This window comes from Dermacentor variabilis, chromosome 1 (assembly GCF_050947875.1).
Source record: "Dermacentor variabilis isolate Ectoservices chromosome 1, ASM5094787v1, whole genome shotgun sequence".
NCBI classification, from domain to species: Eukaryota; Metazoa; Arthropoda; class Arachnida; order Ixodida; family Ixodidae; genus Dermacentor; species Dermacentor variabilis.
In genome coordinates, this window is record NC_134568.1 from 7,278,504 (window position 1) to 7,298,218 (window position 19,715).

The following is a 19,715-nucleotide window of genomic DNA, read 5'->3' on the forward strand; positions in this document are numbered from 1 at the left end:
AGATATGCGCCAACAAACTTGCGCTAAAAATGAACTGTCGATCATTCCACTTATTAGAGCGCAGCTCTTTGGCGTCCGTTCCTGGGTTTCGCGTCGTCGTCGGCGTTGTCGTCGGCCTCGTAACCAGCTCCGCCCCCCTTTCATCCCCCCAGCGCTAGCAGCGACCGACTGATACCGCTGGATGCCGCTGACGCCGCTAGAGAGTCAAGATAACGTGACTGCATAGAACACCGTCGCCGCCATGCAGAAAGAGGAGGAAAGCCCCCCCCCCCCTGTTCTTGTGTGGCGGATAGGGTGCTCTTCAGTTGCCGACGCGCCGGTTATTTCACGTAGGCCCCGGCACGTCGACGAATACGTGACCACCTTCCCACGGCTAGACCTGGTTCTTAGCGCTGCGGAAGCGAGGGTATCATATTGTTTGTGTCGGCATCGGCGGCGTTGTCCCTGAAACCAACTCCGCAGCTGGGGTTGACTCACTATCGGCGTCAGCGGCATCAGTCAGTCGCTGCTATCTCTTCCCTCCTCCCTTTATCGTGTTGTCCGCTTGCTGCGCGCGCTTCTGCCCCCATCGTTTGCCGCTGGGTGTACACGCCGCCCCCCTCCCCCCTCTTCCTGCGAGTCTCCGGTTGTCAAAGCGCCGGCTCGAACTTAATTCCTTTCTTCGCTCCTCCTCCAATGCAACCCCTGTGCGGTGGCAATCAGAGAGCCAGATCGGTGGCGGCGGATCTGTATATGTGCACCGCCCGAGCCGAAATTGCCGCTGCCGTTCGCCCTGTGCGGTGGCAATCAGAGAGCCAGATCGGTGGCGGCGGATCTGTATATGTGCACCGCCCGAGCCGAAATTGCCGCTGCCGTTCGCCACTGCGAAATTATCTGCCAGTTCTTTCTGAGCCATGAGCGAGACGACCGATGGAAGTCCTCCGTCTGCTGCTGCTGCTGCTAAACGAGCTGCCAGAGCAGAGGCCCAGCGCCGTCGCCGTCAGAATCCAGAGGTGCGTGCCGCCGAAGCAGAAGCTTACCTAGTGGAGTCTTTGTTAAAGGAATACGTGTGAAAAATAAAAAAAAATTCTGTGATAGCGCATACATGTGTTGCTCGATTTCTTTGCCTCAATCTATCGAAAAGGTGAAACAGCTTATTTGCTGCGCTCAAATTTCGCATTAGGAAGTAACGTAATCGTCGGTAATTCTTTTTTAGAACACTGTTTTATGCATTGAGCGCTAACGTAACTGGACAGCCAATGGATTTCAACGCAAAGCTCAGGGAGGAATATCTCGAAACTCGTGGCATCCTGAGAATTAATTCCGAGTGGATTCGCCGTGCGCACTCCACGGCTACATTTGTAAAATGCAATAGGTGCTGCAAGTTAACTAGTTAAGTACATAATTAGAGAATTTTGTTAATTAGAGTATTTTATGCACTTCCATTATTTGTGCAAGTAATGTCCGCCTCTTTGAGTAGACCAGCTCAAGAGCTAGAATCTTGCTATCTGACATAGGCGATTTTTCATCATCATCATCATCATCATCATCATCATCATCATCATCATCATCATCATCATCATCATCATCATCAGCCTGGTTGCGCCCACTGTAGGGCAAAGGCCTCTCCAATATTTCTCCAACTACCCCGGTCATGTACTAATTGTGGCCGTGTTGTCCCTGCAAACTTCTTAATCTCATCCGCCCACCTAACTTTCTGCCGCCCTCTGTTACGCTTTGCTTTCCTTGGAATCCAGTCCGTAACCCTTAATTGCCATCGGTTATTTTCCCTCCTCATTACATGTCCTGCCCATGCCCCCCCCCATTTCTTTTTCTTGATTTCAACTAAGATGTCATTAACTCCCGTTTGTTCCCTCACCCAATCTGCTCTTTTCTTATACCTTAACGTTACGCCCATCATTTTTCTTTCCATAGCTCGTTGCGTCGTCCTCAATTTAAGTAGAGCCCTTTTCGTAAGCCTCCAGGTTTCTGCCCCGTACATGAGTACTGGTGAGACACAGCTGTTATAGACTTTTCTCTTGAGGGATAATAGCAACCTGCTATTCATGATCTGAGAATACCTGCCAAACGCAGCCCAGCCCCTTCTTATTCTTCTGATTATTTCAGTCTCATGATCTGGATCCGCAGTCGCTACCTGTCCTAAGTAGATGTATTCCGTTACCACTTCCAGTGCCTCACTACCTATCGTAAACTGTTGTTCCCTTCCGAGACTGTTAAACATTACTTTAGTTTTCTGCAGAATAATTTTTAGACCCACCTTTCTGCTTTGCCTCTCCAGGACAGTGAGTATGCATTGCAGTTGGTCCCCTGAGTTACTAAGCAAGGCAATATCATCAGCGAATCGCAAGTTACTAAGGTATTCTCCATTAACTCTTATCCCCAATTCTTGCCAATCCAGGTCTGTGAATACCTCCTGTAAACACGCTGGGAATAGCATTGGAGAGATCGTATCTCCCTGCCTGATGCCTTTCTTTATAGGGATTTTGTTGCTTTCTTAATGGAGGACTACGGTGGCTGTGGAGCCGCTGTAGATATCTTTCAGTATTTTTACATACGGCTCGTCTACACCCTGATTCTGCAATGCCTCCATGACTGCTGAGGTTTCGACTGAATCAAACGCTTTCTCGTAATCAATGAAAGCTATACATAAGGGTTGGTTATATTCTACACATTTGTCTGTCACCTGATCGATAATGGGAATATGGTCTATTGTTGAGTAGCCTTTACGGAATCCTGCCTGGTCCTTTGGTTGACGGAAGCCTAAGGTGTTCCCATTCTATTCGCAATTACCTTAGTGAATACTTTGTAGGCAACGGACAGGCGATTTTACAGGACAGGCGATATTAGGCGATATTAAGGATTGCCTAATGTTATGGAGAAATATTGCCCATAAGTGGTTCGATATTTCAGGCTATTCTTAAATACAGGGCGTCCCACGTAACTTGGGCCAAAAATTAAGAAATATGTGAGTGCCACGTAGGTGAACAGAACCGAGGTAAGGTTAGTTACTGTCCCTTAGAGAAAGTCATTATTTTTTGTATTTCGGCTAAGAAGTTAATACTTATTAGTTTTTGTATAATTAACATATTTAGTTAATATAATAAATAATTTTACATATATTATTATTAGATAAAGAATTTGAAATACTCCTACAAAAACACGTGACGCTTTTTCGTGTTCTGCAATCTTACTTTAACACGTGGAAAAAGGTTTATGTGGCCCGTATTGGAGCAACAGAAAGATGGATCGGGAATTTTTCATGATGGTCTGCAATTTTCTGACAGGTAGTTTTGCTGTTATAATAACATTTCAGAACTTCATTAATTAATAATAACTAATTATTTGCTTAGGCGAACTACAGATAATAGTGTAACTTGCTCCAGGCGACGGCAAACGTTACCCCTGTTCTGTCGAGCTGCACGGCACTCGCACACCTTTACATGTTGACACATGTCACGTGGGACACTCTATATGTGCGCCGGCGCACAGTAAAAACTTCAATGTTGAGGTCAGAACGTGCTTCTCAGCAGCAAAATGGGGAAGTTTTCTTCAAGTCGCAAGTAGTGTTACTGGCGGACGCCAATCGACATAGCATACTTAAAGGCATGACATGCATTTCCAGGAGTACGGACGTCGAGTTGAATGTTAGCCCATCGCCCATGTCATCCTTTCTTCTCCGCGTCGTATAAGCACTATGATCACAGCAACTCAAATGCAACATGCCTTGTTTGGTGCTTATATATAAGGAAAATCGCGCGCTATAATTATTGTTTATGCTGTTGTTGATGTGCACCGTCCAGCCATTTTGGACTGCAATATTGACAATGTGCGCGCACGACCGCTACAATTACCTTTCCATCGATGTTCATCAAGTGCACTACCGATACAGCACGCTGTATGTTGTATAACGGACCACGGCAGAGTTATTTATTGATCTATACCTCCAGCTGTGTTTCCCTACATCTTTTCTTTTTCTTTTTTTCTTCCATTTGTTTTCTTCTTTTCTATAGTCCTTAATCACTAGCCTTTATTGTTGATGTTCGGGATAGCCAACCGTCGGGTTGCTTGTAGTCCCCTGCTACGAACATCGGACAATGAAAAATTACCAGAACAAGAACTACATACGTTCGAAAACAAGAGGTTCAGGCCTTGAGCAAATTAACGAATTTTCTCAGCTTTCAAGTGACCCTGCGCAAGCTAGTTTATAGCAAATTTACGACACGTAGTAAACAGGGGTTATCACAAAAGATACTGATAGAGAGCATTTTTAACAAATGTGCAAGAAAACACGACACAAAGACATAGCACGCCATGGTCCAACCACTGACTCACACCTAGGTTTTATCCATACGCAATAAGATATTATAAGTAGCCTACGCACAACATCAAATTAAGATAATTTACATGTGTACAAGCAAAAGCACGGGTCACCACTTAGTACTCTCCCCACAATGAGTTGTCAAAGTTTGCCAGTTCTCTGTGTGAAAGCAATATCGAAGCCTGAATAATGGAATCAGCACTTCGCATACGATGTGAGCTGCTTCGACTTTCATTCTTCTGTTTTGATTACTATGTTTAAATACAATTAACAATTCGGTATCTTTTCGTGTTGTTGTTACAGTATACAATTATACCGATTCGCCAACCTTTCCATCGTACTGAGATAGAGACTGAGACGGTATTTTCTGCATCTACAGGTATAGGCAGAAAGCCCATCGAATATTCTTACAAATGCTTCAGCTGCGAGATATGGGGGAATGCGTTGCAGGGATAAAACTGTCTTTTACGATGTTCTGATGGAGACAAACAATATCCGTAGCATCGAAGTGCTTTTCGCAAACCCGGGTGAACAGTCAGCTGAATGAGAAGCACTAATTTCTCTCTGAGGTTTGGCACCCTTCCATTTTCTCGCTGTTTATCATTCGACGGAAGAGCCAACAGCTGGACCTCGTCGTTGCGAATGTGACCAGAAGCAGCCAACCACACAGCCCCTTCTGGGCATCACCTTTGTGTTTGGTGCCCCGGGGTGCGGTAATTAAATAATTTCGGCGACTTTGCTGGATCACGAGTACAAAAGCACCTAGAATGGCGAATGACATACGCTAGCTCCAGCGGCTACTGCCTGGCTAAGCTACCCTTCGATCTATGCCAGCGCTGCAGTGTGACTGCTTCGGGCAGCGTCAGCCCCTCTCTCTCATCGCGTTACGCGGCGGAACATTCATAACCAGTGAAGCACTAAAGGACTGTGGTATAGATCTCGTGTTCAGGTGGTTTTGCTCTGCTGAAGCATTCACTGGTCCGGAATGTTTACACTGGAGTATCAAATCAAAACTATTTTCGTTGCAGCAATCGTTTCAGTTGAGCGAAAACGGTTCAGTTCCGGTTCAACTTCGGAGTGAAAAAAATAACGGTTAAAGCAGGTTAACACTGGTGCAGGTTCATTTGATTAAACAAAGAACATTTATAGAAAAAGTATACATTTATTTTGTACAAGAGCTTTGCGCTACTGCTAAAGTGCTAGGAAAGATTACGGGTGTTATTCTTCAGCCCACACGCAGTTAGTAGTTACAAATAATTTGTGCGCGTCCAGCACCAATTCTTCAATCTATGTGAAGCAAAGCTTTAGTGAGAGAGAGGAGAATTCTTGCATCTACACTTGCTCTCAATTAAATGAGTTAAAATACAAGAATAAAATAATAAACGTTTTATTTCTTAAGGTATCTATTTTTCGTTTTGACTGCTATAAATTTCTGATGACAAAGGGAGATCGAATGGGTCCTTAAATTTTGCACTTTTTTCCGCAAGTGACGACAGTGACGCGAAAGCTTACAAGCGGATACATTCTAGAGGATAGCACGCATGAAGAGTTCGTACGGCGAGCACTCGGCAAGGGCGCTGCAGTATTATTTTCACAAAATGACCAATCTCCGTTTATTAGGGGCATGACAACGCAGCGCCGCGGCATGGCTGTTCACCGCAGGCGCTCCTCTGAGGATATTAAGTTCGCCGGTCTACCGACTAAAAAACGACACTCTATTCGTAGAGACGGGAGCAACTGCTGTCACTGCGAAATGGTGGTACGGAACGTGTTCTAGGTTCCGTAGTGACGCAGCACAGTGAAAATGTACCAGTTTATCTGTGTTAGCGAAGACTTAGCGATGCATTGCGAATAAGAGCGTGCTGCCCAGCGACACAATTCATCGCTTGTCATCGTTTGACCAGTGAAGGCGCCTCTGTGCATATACCTACGCAGTATTTAAGCGTGTTGTGCACTCGCACGGGTCTTCCGGATTGCCTCTGCTGGAGATAACCGCGATCGAAGTTGTATATCATAACGACACCGCAGCAATCTCATTTTGGCAAGTGAAGGCTCGTGCGTGCAGTTATGAAATGGGCCTTCGAACGGAGGAAGGTGTTGCAACTGTTTAGTGCGGAGTTCTTGTGATGAAGAAATGCCACCGTACTGGGTGTAGAAAAGCGAGCGATTCTCTACGCTGACCGTCTTTGCGATGATGCGGCTCTGATACATAACCGATGACAGAGCAGCCATCTTATACTACAGCTGCGATACGTTGTCGTTAGAGAACACTGCACACTCCTCAGCACCGTCGTGCACCACGGCGCATCGACGCCTCGCAAGCAGCTGCAGTGACGTGCCGATAATCATTTGCTGGGCGCTACGTCGCCACAATGCAGGCAATGATACAGTGTTCTGGGGCCATCACAACCCGGGAACATATATGCACAAGCCAGCGACAGTCAACGCTTTCTTTTTGATAGTGATGCTCAGTACATCACCGATGACAGTGCGTTGTGCGTGTGTCATTTCGGCGGTCAAGGTATGCCTCTCAGCTCAGCACCGGGTCGCTATTGCCGAAAAATAAGTAGGACGTGGCCCAACTGTGGTGGGTGCGCGCACAAGAGTTACATGCCTCGCGCGGTGCGTGACCGATGCTTTTGATTGACAGGTGAACTCATGCCAAACTCGTACGATCGCGAACACTCCACCCTCCACCCCCCCTCTCGAGTGGCACTAGGGAACATGGCGGCGACACCAGCAGCCTGGGTCATCGCATCTAGCGGCAGCATACGTGAATATCACGGTCTAGACCGTTTACCCTATACATGACCGACGTAGAGTTTCAGCGTTTTTCGCCTTTTCAAAACATCAATGCGCTGGCTGTGCACTGACGTTAGGCGAAGACGCTCGTCTATATGGACAGCGTCGCTGCCAAGTTACGCTTTTCAAGCGCAGATTGGTGTGACTGCGCTGCGGAGAAAGAGTTCGTGTGATCGCTTCGGCTCGCCTCGGCTTCAAGCGCTGTGCGTCCACCGCGCACCAGCGCCAGGCCAGGCTCGGTGGCGTCATAGGTGTACTGGGGCAGTTGCAAAGACCTGGGGCTCAATCCTGACCAACCAATTTGCGAAGGTGAAGTGGTAACATTACATAGGAATACTCAGAATGGGTACCGGGCTGCCTTCTGGTGCAACAGGTGCCGAACGCAGTTGTCGCAGTTACACGGTACCGCTGTATTGCACGCGCAGAGAGGCGAAGGAAGTCACTTGGCCAGCACTAACCGCCTCGGCCGTTCAAACGTCCACCTCTCCTGGTGGCAAGTGATTTGGCTCACGTACTGCGTGAGCAAAAGCGTAGACGTGTGGCTGTTAAAGAAGATGACCGGCGACTTGCTTCGTCTGTCGGGGCCCGCCATCACCAACCGGAGGGACTACGCCCGCGTGCTCGTGAGCAACGAGTTGCTAGCCCGACCTCGACTCGGTGGCCCCGGGAAGATAGTGCAAATGCACGAGTGCCTTATTCGCGCCAAGCAAAAGCACAATCGAGGCCACCTGATGATGGGTGACAAGGTTCAGCTAAACCGCCAAAGTTACGGTGGTGTTGCATATCGTGGACCAAGGGTCTTCGGCGAGTTTGCGCGAACACAGGGGAGCTGCGACTTTTCAAGGTCGACCCACGAGACGCGGCGACGCTAGGCCTTATTACTGCAGACAATCTTCAACCGAGGACCATTGTTCACAGACGAATGGGGCGCATAGAACTGTATCCCAGATTTATCGGATGCGACCGGGGCGAGCCTCAATTGCATTGGGGGACAGTCAACCACAGCGTGACCCTTGTGGGCCCCATCACCAGCGATCACAAGCAAAAAATAGAAGTTACTGCGAAAAAGTGAAGCGCCACCTCGTTAGCGGCGGGTACAGGGTAACTGCGCCGCTGATGGAGTCCTACCTAACATGGATATGGTGCCAGTGAATTAACGGCCACGTGCGCTGCAAAGATCCTTTCTTGCGTTTGTTAGACGCCATGTATAGCTCGGGGCTACCCAGTATCAAGACTCTTTCCTCCGGTTGTTAGAGGCCACCGCTCGGCGCTACCCGTTATGAAAGGGCATCACAAAGTAAAAGAAAATAAAACGCAGTTTTCTTACCCTTTGCTTGTATGAGTGTTTCCGGCGTGCTTACACGGTAAGCGCACGGCGAACTACTTCTGCACTAGCTGACGCTTACTTTGACACGCAGCCTTACTTTAGGGAGAGCAACGAGCGATCTGTTGAAAGTTCAGTATGAAAACCAGGCGAACACCAATCAGTGCTCGGAAATGCGAGCGCAAGCACGTAGCTAGTCGAGCCAATCCATTCCAAAGGAAAGAGGAACAGGGGCGTTTCCTCGTGGTCTAATGCGAAACGTGATATATAACAAATTAGTCTAACATACATTCAGTGTACATCTTGTAAACTTTATAAATGCTTATCAACCACAGTAGAGTGACTAATAATATTGTACTAAACGCATTTATTTTCTAACTTGATTGTGCATGTAATGCACTCGGTGGAACGACAAATAAATGAAAGAAGACACCGACCATGCACCGATGGTATGCGAGAACTATGATTTTTTTAAATTTCCGGTTGCACTCCGGAGCAAAAAAATATCGTAACGTTCCGGTTCAGTACCAATTTTAGCAAAACTGGCGTTTCTTTTTTCGCTTTTTGGTAAGTTCTGGTACGATAGTCTGGTTTACGCTTACAAACCAGGAAGTCTCTCTATTGACCGGTTGTAAGTGTCGTGTTCATTCTCAGAGATTGTTTTTCGTATGATATCTATATGCATTATCCGCTCAGGGTGTTAAGCTGGAGAGCTATGTGTATGAAAGGCGGGACTTTCCAGCAATGCCGCGGCCATAAACTAAAATAACGGCTAAAGTGAGACCAGGTCTGGGTACGTATACCTGCGTCTGTGTGAGCTTTCTGTGAGTTTTGAGGCGCATTGAAAAATACTCTAACCTCCTCATTCACACATGATCTCGTAATATTGCAAGCCGCCAAAGATTTTGTGAAGTTTATTCTTCAACTGGAACACCCTGTTGAATCATTATCACACTGAAAACAAAAAATCGGTCATACCTAATATCGGAGTGCGCTGTTTAAAGAAACCACAAAATAACTTCAGTCGAATCGAAGGCGCGACGGAATCCTGTCTAGTCGAGTAAGATCATTAGAAATTAACATAGAAAGTGACGACTGAGATAAAATGTGCCTTAGGGACGCTTCCGATTCGCTTGATTTGTTCGCACTAAAGTTGATTGTTAGGCTCCCGAAAAGAATCGGAAACATCTTTTAAACAATTTTACCGAGCCTATACAGTGTCTTTAATGGCCACAGTAGAACTTCATGTACTAGAAAAAAAATCAGTGAAAGAAGACACACACTAAACTCAATTACAAAAATAAAGAAAACAGGAATAGGAAAAACATGGATACTGGAATCTTATGCCTTTTGGCAAGCGCAGGTGATATCGGTTACTACTCTTCCGACGGCCGCATCTTCGTCTGCGGCCGCTTGAAAGAGCTCATCAAATGCATGGACCAGCAGGTGGCACCGGCTGAGCTGGAAGAGCTTCTGGCTGCAGACCCAGACGTGCTACAGGTGATCGTGGTAGGAGTGCCGCACCCCCAGTACGGGGAGGCCCCTCGAGCATTCGTGGTGCCCCGCCGCTGCCTTCCTGGACCCGACGAAGAGGAGCGCGAGGCCGACAGGCTGAAGGAGCTTGTTGCTGGTACGTATTCCAGTCACACCAAGAATCTGAAGACGCATACGTGGATGGAATGACGCCACTAATAGCGACGGCAGATGGGTTAATTAATGACACTTTGAGCCTGTGCTGAAAGCATTACAAATTTGGTAGCGCGGCTATAGACGAGAAAGGGAAAAGTCATTCGGATTTGATGGCAGTTTCCTCGGTAAACCAGGCAGCGCGTTATATGGCAGTCATTTTAGTCAATGTTTCCTAAGATAACACTAACACGATGAACGCCACGAGCAAAGAACACTGCATCCAACACCGAAGCGATGCGCTGAGCGTTTTGAAGTACTGACAATGGATAAGCGTCGTATAGTCTATAAAAAATTACTCGGATTTTGTTGGCAGAGAAGGCGTAATTGTTTTTATAAGCAGGGAGTTTTACGACATTCCCAATCGCAAAAGAAAACTGGATTAGGTGTTGGCACCGACCGTCCAAGGAGTAATATTTTGCATTATATTTGAAAACTGAGCTAGTTGATGTACATCCATTCTACTGTTACTGCAGCGCTCACAGAAACGAGGGTTAAATTAACAAATGCGCGAGACTTCCAACTTTTGAAAAGTCATTCTTAGTGAGTTACAACCGCTTTCCGTATGGGGTATGTTTTGAACGTCTTATGCTGGGGGCAAATCCCGTCATAGTTTAACTTAAAAGTAAGGTCCGATAGGTCCCCCTGGGACCACTGGTTGACATTAGGTTTCGAATATAGAGGGTGTTTCAGCGAACACTTTCAACATTTTTTAATGGTTGACTGTGGCAGATAGCTCAATTCTAGTTTGTGAGCTGGTCTACTCCAACCGGCGGACACTACTTGCACAATTTTTTAAAATGAGAATCGACTAATTAACACGAATTCTCTATTTAATTGAGCTAAGTATCTTATGCCCCATATTGCAATTTACAAATTCCAGCAGCAAACTTCGCAAGGCGGATCCACTTGAAACGAATTCTCAGGACGACCCCAGTTTCGAAATATAAATTCGAACTTTGCGGAGAAATGCATTGGCGTTCCAGTTGCCCGTGTGCTTCAGTGCAAGAAACGATGTTTTTTTTTAGCAAAGTAACTGGAACGCCAATGCATTTCTCCGCAAAGTTCGGGAATTTGTATCTCGAAACTGGGGTCGTCCAGAGAATTCGTTCAAAGTGGATCCGCCTTGTGAACTCCCCGGCTAGAATTTGTAATTTCTAATATGGGGCATAATGTAATCAGTTAAAAACTTATATAGTGAATTTTTATTCATTAGTCAATTTTCGATTTCAATTTTTTGTGCAACGATCGTCCGCCGCTCCGAGTAGACCCGCTCACGAACTAGAATTGTGATGTCTGCCACAGGTTACTGTTAAAGAATTTTGAAAGTGTTCGCTGGAACACTGTCTATATATATATATATATATATATATATATATATATATATATATATATATATATATATATATATATATATATATATATATAATCTGGTTGAATGAGTGTATAATATATATATATATATATATATATATATTATACACTCATTCAAACAGATTTAACTATATAGAAATGCCCCGTAGGTGGACAGAACAAAGGTGATGTATGCCTTTGCTTGGAGATACTCAGATTATATTTTTGCATTCCGCACAATTACGTGATCACTCTTAATAAATAGTCAGCTTTTGAAATATTACAATTAGAACCAAATTGTCAATGAGAAAATATTACAGCAACATGAAAAAACTCCCGACACAGCTTTCTATTGCTCAATACGTGTTACATAAAAGTGGTTTTTCGAGCTTGTAAGAAGCCCGCGGATACAGGCAAAGCTGCCGTGCGACTGGCCGCTCGAGGCACTTTCAACGCTACTCACGCCTGATTTGGCGACCACAAAAGAGTGACAAGGGCGCATAGCTGTTTGCCGCTCCTACTACTATTCTACTACCGAGCAGCGTCCACTTGCCGCTGTTGTTGTTTTTCTTTCTTTCGTTCTTTTTGTTTGACTTTGTCTCAATCATATTTCTCCTGGCCACCCTAAGTCGGTGCACAATGCTGTAGCAAACAGCGTGATGCGCTGCCTAGCGTGTCTGAAGAAGCAACCAACAGCTACGCACATCGCGTTGTCGCTTTTTTGCGGTTGCGAAGTCAGCTGTGGAGTAGCGTTGATTATTTGAAACCAGATTTCAGAGCGCTGCTCAGAGCCCACGTGAAGCGCGTGGGCTCCCCATCCGTTCGCATTCTCTCACGCGTTTTGCGCCACAAGCTTGAACTGCGGGAAAAAAATGACCGGAAGAAGAATGTAGCTAGCTGGATACTTGAACGTCATCTTTTCAAATGCGCAATTTGCACAATTTGACAATCTAGCATGCCCAGTGATGCAAGTATTTATAAATTGAGAAAATTGATGTAGAGTAATTAGCCAAACCAACCAAACACAACCAAACAAACAGGCAGGATTTCGTAAGGGCTACGCAACAATAGACCATATTCACACTATCAATCAGGTGATAGAGGAATGTGCGGAATATAACCAACCCTTATATATAGTTTTCGTTGATTACGAGAAAGCGTTTGATTCAGTCGAAACGTCAGTAGTCGTGGAGGCATTGCGGAATAAGGGTGTAGACGAGCCATATGTAAACATACTGAAATATATCTATAGCGGTTTCACACACACCATAGTCCTCCATAAAGAAAGCAACAAAATCCCACTTAAGAAAGGCATCAGGCAGGTAGATAGAATATGTCCAATGCTATTCACTGCGTGTTTACAGGAGGTATTCAGAGACCTGGATTGGAAAGAATTGGGGATAAGTATTAATGGAGAATACCTTAGTAGCTTGCGATTCGCTGATGATATTGCCTTGCTTAGTAACTCAGGGAACCAATTACAATGCATGCTAACTGACCTGTACAGGCAAAGCCGAAGGGTGGGTCTAAAATTATTCCGCCAAAAACTAAAGCAATGTTCAACAGTCTCCGAAGAGAACAGCAGTTTACGATAGGTAGGGAGCCACTGGAAGTGGTAAGGGAATACGTCTACTTAGGACAGGTAGTGACCGCGAATCCGGATCATGAGACTGAAATAATCAGAAGAATAAGAATGGGCTGGGGTACGTTTGGCAGGCATTCTCAGATCATGAACAGCAGGTTGTCATTATCCCTTAAGAGAAAAGTGTATAACAGCTGTGTCTTACCAGTATTCACCTACGGGGCAGAAACCTGCAGGCTTACGAAAAAGGTTCTGCCTAAATTGAGGACGACGCAACGAGCTATGGAAAGAAGAATTGTGAGTGTAACTTTAACTGATAATTGGGTGAGGAAACAAACGCGAACTAATGACATCTTAGTTGCACTCAAGAAAAAGAAATGGGCATGGGCAGGACATGTAATGAGGAGGGAAGATAATCGATGGTCATTAAGGGTTACGGTCTGGATTCCAAGAGAATGGAAGCGTAGCAGTGGGCGGCAGAAGGTTAGGTGGAAGGATGAGATTAAGAAGTTTGCAGGGACAACATATCCACAATTACCACATAACTGGGGTAGTTGGAGAAGCATGGGAGAGGCCTTTGCCCTGCAGTGGGCGTAACCAGGCTGATGATGATGATGAATTAGTTAATCACAGATAACAGAAACGTGTGCTCAAGGTAACTCTTAGGAAAAGACCATTGGTCCTATCATCGTGTCAAGTAGCCCCCTTTTTTAATCAGCTTGGCTTGCGTTAGCTGGGGCATACGGCAGAGCTGGCATAATGCTTTGAAGTGCTAGTTGGAGCCCTGCATGCCTGTCAGAGCACGTTAGTAAAGAATAGTAACGCGCAAAGTTGCTTTCGATCGTACGGTTTTCTCTCTAAACTTGTTTTTTGACGAAATAATACCATTCATGGCTGCTATTGCGCTGCGACGACGTAGTACTTCCACAATAGCGATTATTTTGATAATGAAAATAATATTACCCTCCGTTTTCCTGCACGCGCATTTGTTGGAAAGGCAAACCACTGAACTCGTTCATTGGTGCATTTCTTAGCCTTAGTCAAAAAATTATTCTTTATTTTCAGCCCATTTTGCTCACCACAAGCACCTTCATGGCGGTGTACAGTTCATGGCCGGCATGCCGCAGACTGGAAGTTACAAGGATTCGCGCAGAGCCCTCAAGGAGCTGTACATTGAGCAGAACAGATGCGCCAACAAGAGATGTTAGGGAAGCCGAAAAGTGTCCTTTCCTCTTCATAGTTTATTCTGTGTAGCATGACACACTGTGTACATTAGGGCAATAAAGATATAAATAAAGGGCGACGTCACTCTTAAGGAAGTAGCGCTTTTTACGCCAAACTTTGCTGTTGCAAAGCCGGAAGCCGTGGTCCGCTGGTCACATCGTCATCGACAACGCCTTCGTACTCCTTCATTTGGAGAGCTGCCTACACACTTAAACCTTTAAAATCTCGCCAAGGAGGGGAATAGTTGACTTACCATGGTGGCGTAGAGAATATAACGGTGCATTGTTAAACCTCAGGGCTTTACCATGCAACAATCTTCTAATCGCCGCTTACTAATCTCTACTGCGGACATATTTACCCTTGCTCTAGCTGAACCCAAGGGCTTCAAGGAGGCCAGTGGTGCCTAAGTCGACCGCTGTGCAGATATCCTCCCATTCTAATAAAACATACTTCATCGTTTCCCTAGCTTTACAGCAGCAAACACATGTTTCTTCCTTCTTATATCTCGATTTATAAGTGCGTGATCTAAGGCATCCTGATCTCGCTTCAAAAAGTAATGAGCTTACCTTTGAGTTATCATAAATTGTTTCTTTCCTCATTTCGTTTTTTCATCTTAAGTAGTCTGTCATAGCAGGTTTCTTTTCCATTGCAGCCACCCATAAGATTATCTCAGCCTCTCTGACTTACCGCTTCATGTTCTTTGTTGCCACGTTGCTCACCATACAGGTTGCATACTTGCTATTAAGCTTCCCAGTTCTTTTCCTCCACTGTGAATCAATGCTTTTCCTGTACAAATACCAGAAAACTCTCCCAGCCCATTTACTTTCTTCCATATTCCTCAGTCCCTGTTCATAATCAAATTTTACTGTGAGCTTCTCACACTTCAAAGCTTGTAGAGCCCATATCGCCATGCACATACTCATTTGTAGTCTTCCTGCAAACGCGCAAAGCGAGGCGCCCCACTGACCTTTGGTTGCCAACAAGTCCTGATTGTACCCCCGATGAAAAACCGCATTTCCAAGTGTTAGTCCTGGAGCCATTACACCTTTCCACATACATCGGAGCACCTCGTACCGATTGTAATTCCGCAGGTCTCTGTGCTTCATTATCAGCGCATTTCTCTTTCTTTTTCCTGTTATTGTTTTTCCCTGTTTTCTAGATGTCCGTCGCCTTTGTTTATCCGTATACCATGGTATTTATATTCTTTTACCCGAGGTATTCTTTGGCCCTGAATTGACACTGTCTGTTCATTGTTTTCATTGAATACCATAACACCTGATTTTTTAACGCTAAATTTCAGACCTAAATTCTCGCATTCATGCGCACATATATTAACCACACGTTGCATGTCACTTTGCTTGTTAGCTAGCAACACAATGTCGTCCTTATAAAAGATACCTGGAAGCTGCTGTTCTACAACTGCACCCGCATGTTTGTACGAGGGATTAAACTCGATATTACTTGCTTCGTGCACCCTTTCCATCCTCACCATGTACGTCCTAAATAACAGTGGGCATAAAGGGTGCCCCTGCGTTAGTCCCTTGTTGATATCAGCTTTCTCCTCGCTATTCATCCATTCCCATTCAACGCAAGCGCTATTTTGTTCGTAAATCTCTGTCAAAAGCTGCAGGCTATCGTCGCCAAAGCCTTCCCTTTTCAGAATATCCCACAAAATGTTGCGGTCTACCTTGTCATACGCTCCTGTAATGTCTAAAACCACCACATTTAACGGTCTGATTTCTACTCTTGCTATTTCAATTCACTGAGTAAGGAAAAATAAGGTATCATTCAAATGCCCACTTGTTCTGAAGCAATTCTGAAGCTTTCCCAAAAAGCCATTATTCTCTGCCCATGCTTGCCGCTTTAATTTGATTGCCTACATTGCTAGCCTGTATATTACCCATGTGATGGTCAACGGTCTATGCGAGTGAATTCTTCCTCCCCCTTACCTTTATAAATTGAATTAATTTTACTTTGTCATGAACTGTCTGGTATTTGTCTATCTCTTACACTTTTTTCTACTTCTTTCAACTACATGTAGCAGCGCCATCTGCAGGTATTAATTAAGAAACAAAGTCACGCTTTCTTAGAAAAAGAAAAAAGGTCTACTTTCATACTGCCATTAGGTAATCCTACGCACGTTGAATCTATGAAAGGCAGTAGTAGGTACCCTGCGTACTAATTCCCTTATATCGTCTCTCTTCGCACTTAAAGTGCCATTACAGCTGCTTTCTGGTGCTCGCTTGGCGATTTTATTGAAGTTCGCCATCGCCCCTATGATGGCCCTAGCGGCCGCAACGCGCAAGAGAATTCCGGCTTAAGGAAGCACTCCCCGCTCTTTGTAATACCTAAATAAGACCGGTGTGAACACGTGGACAAAGTGACTTTACCCTCCTCGTAGATATAGTGTCGTATTCCATGCAGTAGGCGCCGCGGCGCAGCACTTGGTGTGTTGTAGGTTCTGTGATGGCAGGAATTGGTCACGCGATTTTCCATGGCAAGAAAGTTTTTTTTTTCACTCCTGTCGAGAGTTTTGCTTATAAAGTATCTTTTAAATATTAATATAGTGATTCGTTTGTCAATTATAATGCTCATTCTGTGTCATTTGAGTTTGAATGATGCTTGCACGCCACAGTGGTCGAGCTGTTTTGAGGAAAAGTTAACCACTGGCTCGATGCCCACCTTTAGCGATGTCGTTGACTGCAGTAACAGCTCACGATGATATATTTCTAGTGCCTATGGTGTTTGTACAATGTTGACTTTGGTGACGACTTCTTTAGCCGCAGAACACAGTTTATCGTCCCGGTATAGTTTGCGCTTGGACAATAGAATGTCGTGTTTCCATCGGCGCGCTACTTCTTTTCATCAAGGAAGACGTTGCGTACGTTAGCGCTGTGATTAATGACTTGGCTACATTGGCTAATACAAAACAGTTTCGAGGCACCATGTGGGATAATTATATCAGTGTTAATTTTATAAGGTCCGCAAACAACACACCCTATTCTGTGCGTGAAAGCACTGCTGAAGCGAATGGCCTTTTGCATGCGGGCATCAGCCTTCAGTAGGGAAAGGGCTAACGTAACACAGCCATTGGTCAGCACAATAACATAAGGGTCGTACTGCAAGTCGATGTTTTTTCTGGCTATTATTTATTAATAATAATAATAATTATTATTAGGTCCAACGAACCGCGTTACCTGCCCGGCCGGAGGCCGCTCTGTATCGTTTCTAACCCGCGACGAGTGCGAAATACCGTGCCACACAAAAGTATGAAAGGCTGTGGTAGCGAAACGTGTCAGCCGGACACCAAAATCTATTCTGTTGACCTTCCACTAGTAGCATATTGTTTTTCCCTCCACGTTGTTTGCTGTGTAGCAAGTATAACAAAGTAGATCGTGAGTAATTTGCATGCCCCTGTATTCCCGTTGCTTTTAAACCTTCTTCTACTGCTTTCAACAGAGCTTCCTTACTTTTTGGACCTTGTTCATTAATGAGCCTAACGGGAACCTCGTCTTGCTCTGTGGCTGTGCGCTTCGGAATTTTCTCTTCGGCGTTCTGCCAGTTGAAATTTGTCAGCATCAGGTCTTTTTCCATTTGGTTCTCTTTCACTCTCTTTTTTTTTCCTCAACTAAAGCCTCGTCATTGCACTGGAAAGATTCCGCGGTTATCTTTCGGATATAATTTAATGCCAAGTCCCCTACCAGTTTGTTTCCATGTTCGTCTAGGAAATGTTATTCTATTGTTCCAGGCTTCCTGCCTAATAAGTTTATGTGGTTCCAAAATATTCTAGGTTCAGCCTGCTTTTTCTCACGTATTTCTGACAACCTATGTTCACTTTAACCTTTTATCTTTGCTTCAACCAGTATTTGAAGCATAGATTTTTTCTCCTCGTTTATTTCCCATTTACTGGTTATCTCATGTTGCGGCATCTGCGCTTTTTTGTGTGCCTGTGCTCTCATGATGCTTTTTGTCATTCGGCGATCGCGTCTCGTATCTCACTGTTCCACCAGCTTTTTGGTTTCTCTTTTCTTTTCCAACGAGCATGTTGCTTTTCTTTCCGTTTTTCTGTCGTTATTATACTTAGAAGCTCAACAAAGTTCTTCCTTGGCTATTGTGACTATATTTGTTGTTAGCTCAGCGTTCAAATTTCGATTTGCCATTTTGTGCTCCTTGCTCTCTTTCGCAACTACATATACCATTTTCAAAATGCTGCGTTTATGGTCACTCCCTAGGCTGCTATACCCTCCCCCGTCAATGACCATTTCTCTCAACTTATCATGGATTCCTTCTGTCATCTGGCTGTAATCAATATTTGATTGCCGATTTCCCCCTTCCCACCTGGTCTGCCCGTCACAATTAGGCCCTGTATTCACTATAAAGAGGATATGTTGCTCACAAATATCTAACGTTGACTTCCCGTTGTAGACGGTATAGCCATCTAGATGTTGTATAAGGGCATTCATGTCACGTAATAGGATAATTTCGGCCCCATTCTCGAAACCCCCTAATATAGGCAGTTAGGCATTCCGCTAACTCTTGATTCTTCTCTCTAAACTTATTTGCGGCCCACAAATACGTTAAGCCCAGCCGAGTTTTCTTTACACTCATTGTACCTGATAACCAAAGATGCTCTTGACATTTTCAATTTACTCTTTTCCGTTTGGTTCCCTGACGAATGAACATTCCGAATCCCCTTCCCTTTCTTTCAGATTTAGGTCCGTAGCACCCTTCCCAAACATAGTTCTCAATCACTGGCGGCTCTTCCGAGTCCCTAAGGTGCATTTCTGTAACCGCATGCACGCCTATTTGTTCTCTATTTAACTACTCCTCAATCTCTACCCACTTTTACTTTCTTCTGCCGCCCTGCATGTTTATGTAGCCTACTGCATGGCTAGCTCTCTTTCTTGTTTTCCCCCTTTTTCTCTTATTGATGGCGATGCTATTCCGAGGTTCCTCTAGAGGACATTCTTCATTACTACCTACACTGGCCTCCTCATCGCCCGTGAGCCCCTCAAAAAAGCAACGACGCGACCAGCACGTCGCCAGACTACTTCTCGTCCAAGCGTGTGATTGAAGTGGATTCCGTCTCGTTGGAAACCACCACACCTTCTCACTTTCCTGCTTACTTCGACAACCTCGAAACCTTTCTCTCGGCTCATTTTCCACATCACCTCATTAGCAACCACTACGGCTCTTTGTACGTGACTGTTACGTACAGGCACCTCCAGCAGTGTGCACACCACGATCTGCAGGCCTGAACGGATAGCTAGCGCAAGTCGTCTACCCCCTTCGCCAAGCGCTGGGCTAGTGCTGTCCCTTTTTTGTTTAGGACGTCGTTTAGCCCACCTCGTACTACGACAAGGTTGCGTCCGTGGGCACTATCTCAGAGTTTTGCTTTTGCTCGCTCCATGACAGCGCCCAATGTC

General features: G+C 45.1%; 1 protein-coding gene across 1 annotated transcript in view; it reads left to right on the top strand.

The window, feature by feature from the left end:
- The window catches only part of LOC142571121 (uncharacterized), a 136,953-nt gene extending 122,568 nt beyond the window's left edge, over window positions 1-14,385 (top strand). The window contains exons 9-10 of the mRNA XM_075679708.1: window positions 9,808-10,074; window positions 14,131-14,385. Of these exons, the coding sequence (XP_075535823.1) occupies window positions 9,808-10,074; window positions 14,131-14,273 (410 nt within the window). The 3' untranslated portion in view covers window positions 14,274-14,385. The remainder of the gene's footprint in view (window positions 1-9,807; window positions 10,075-14,130) is intronic.
- The last annotated feature ends 5,330 nt before the right edge of the window (window positions 14,386-19,715 follow it).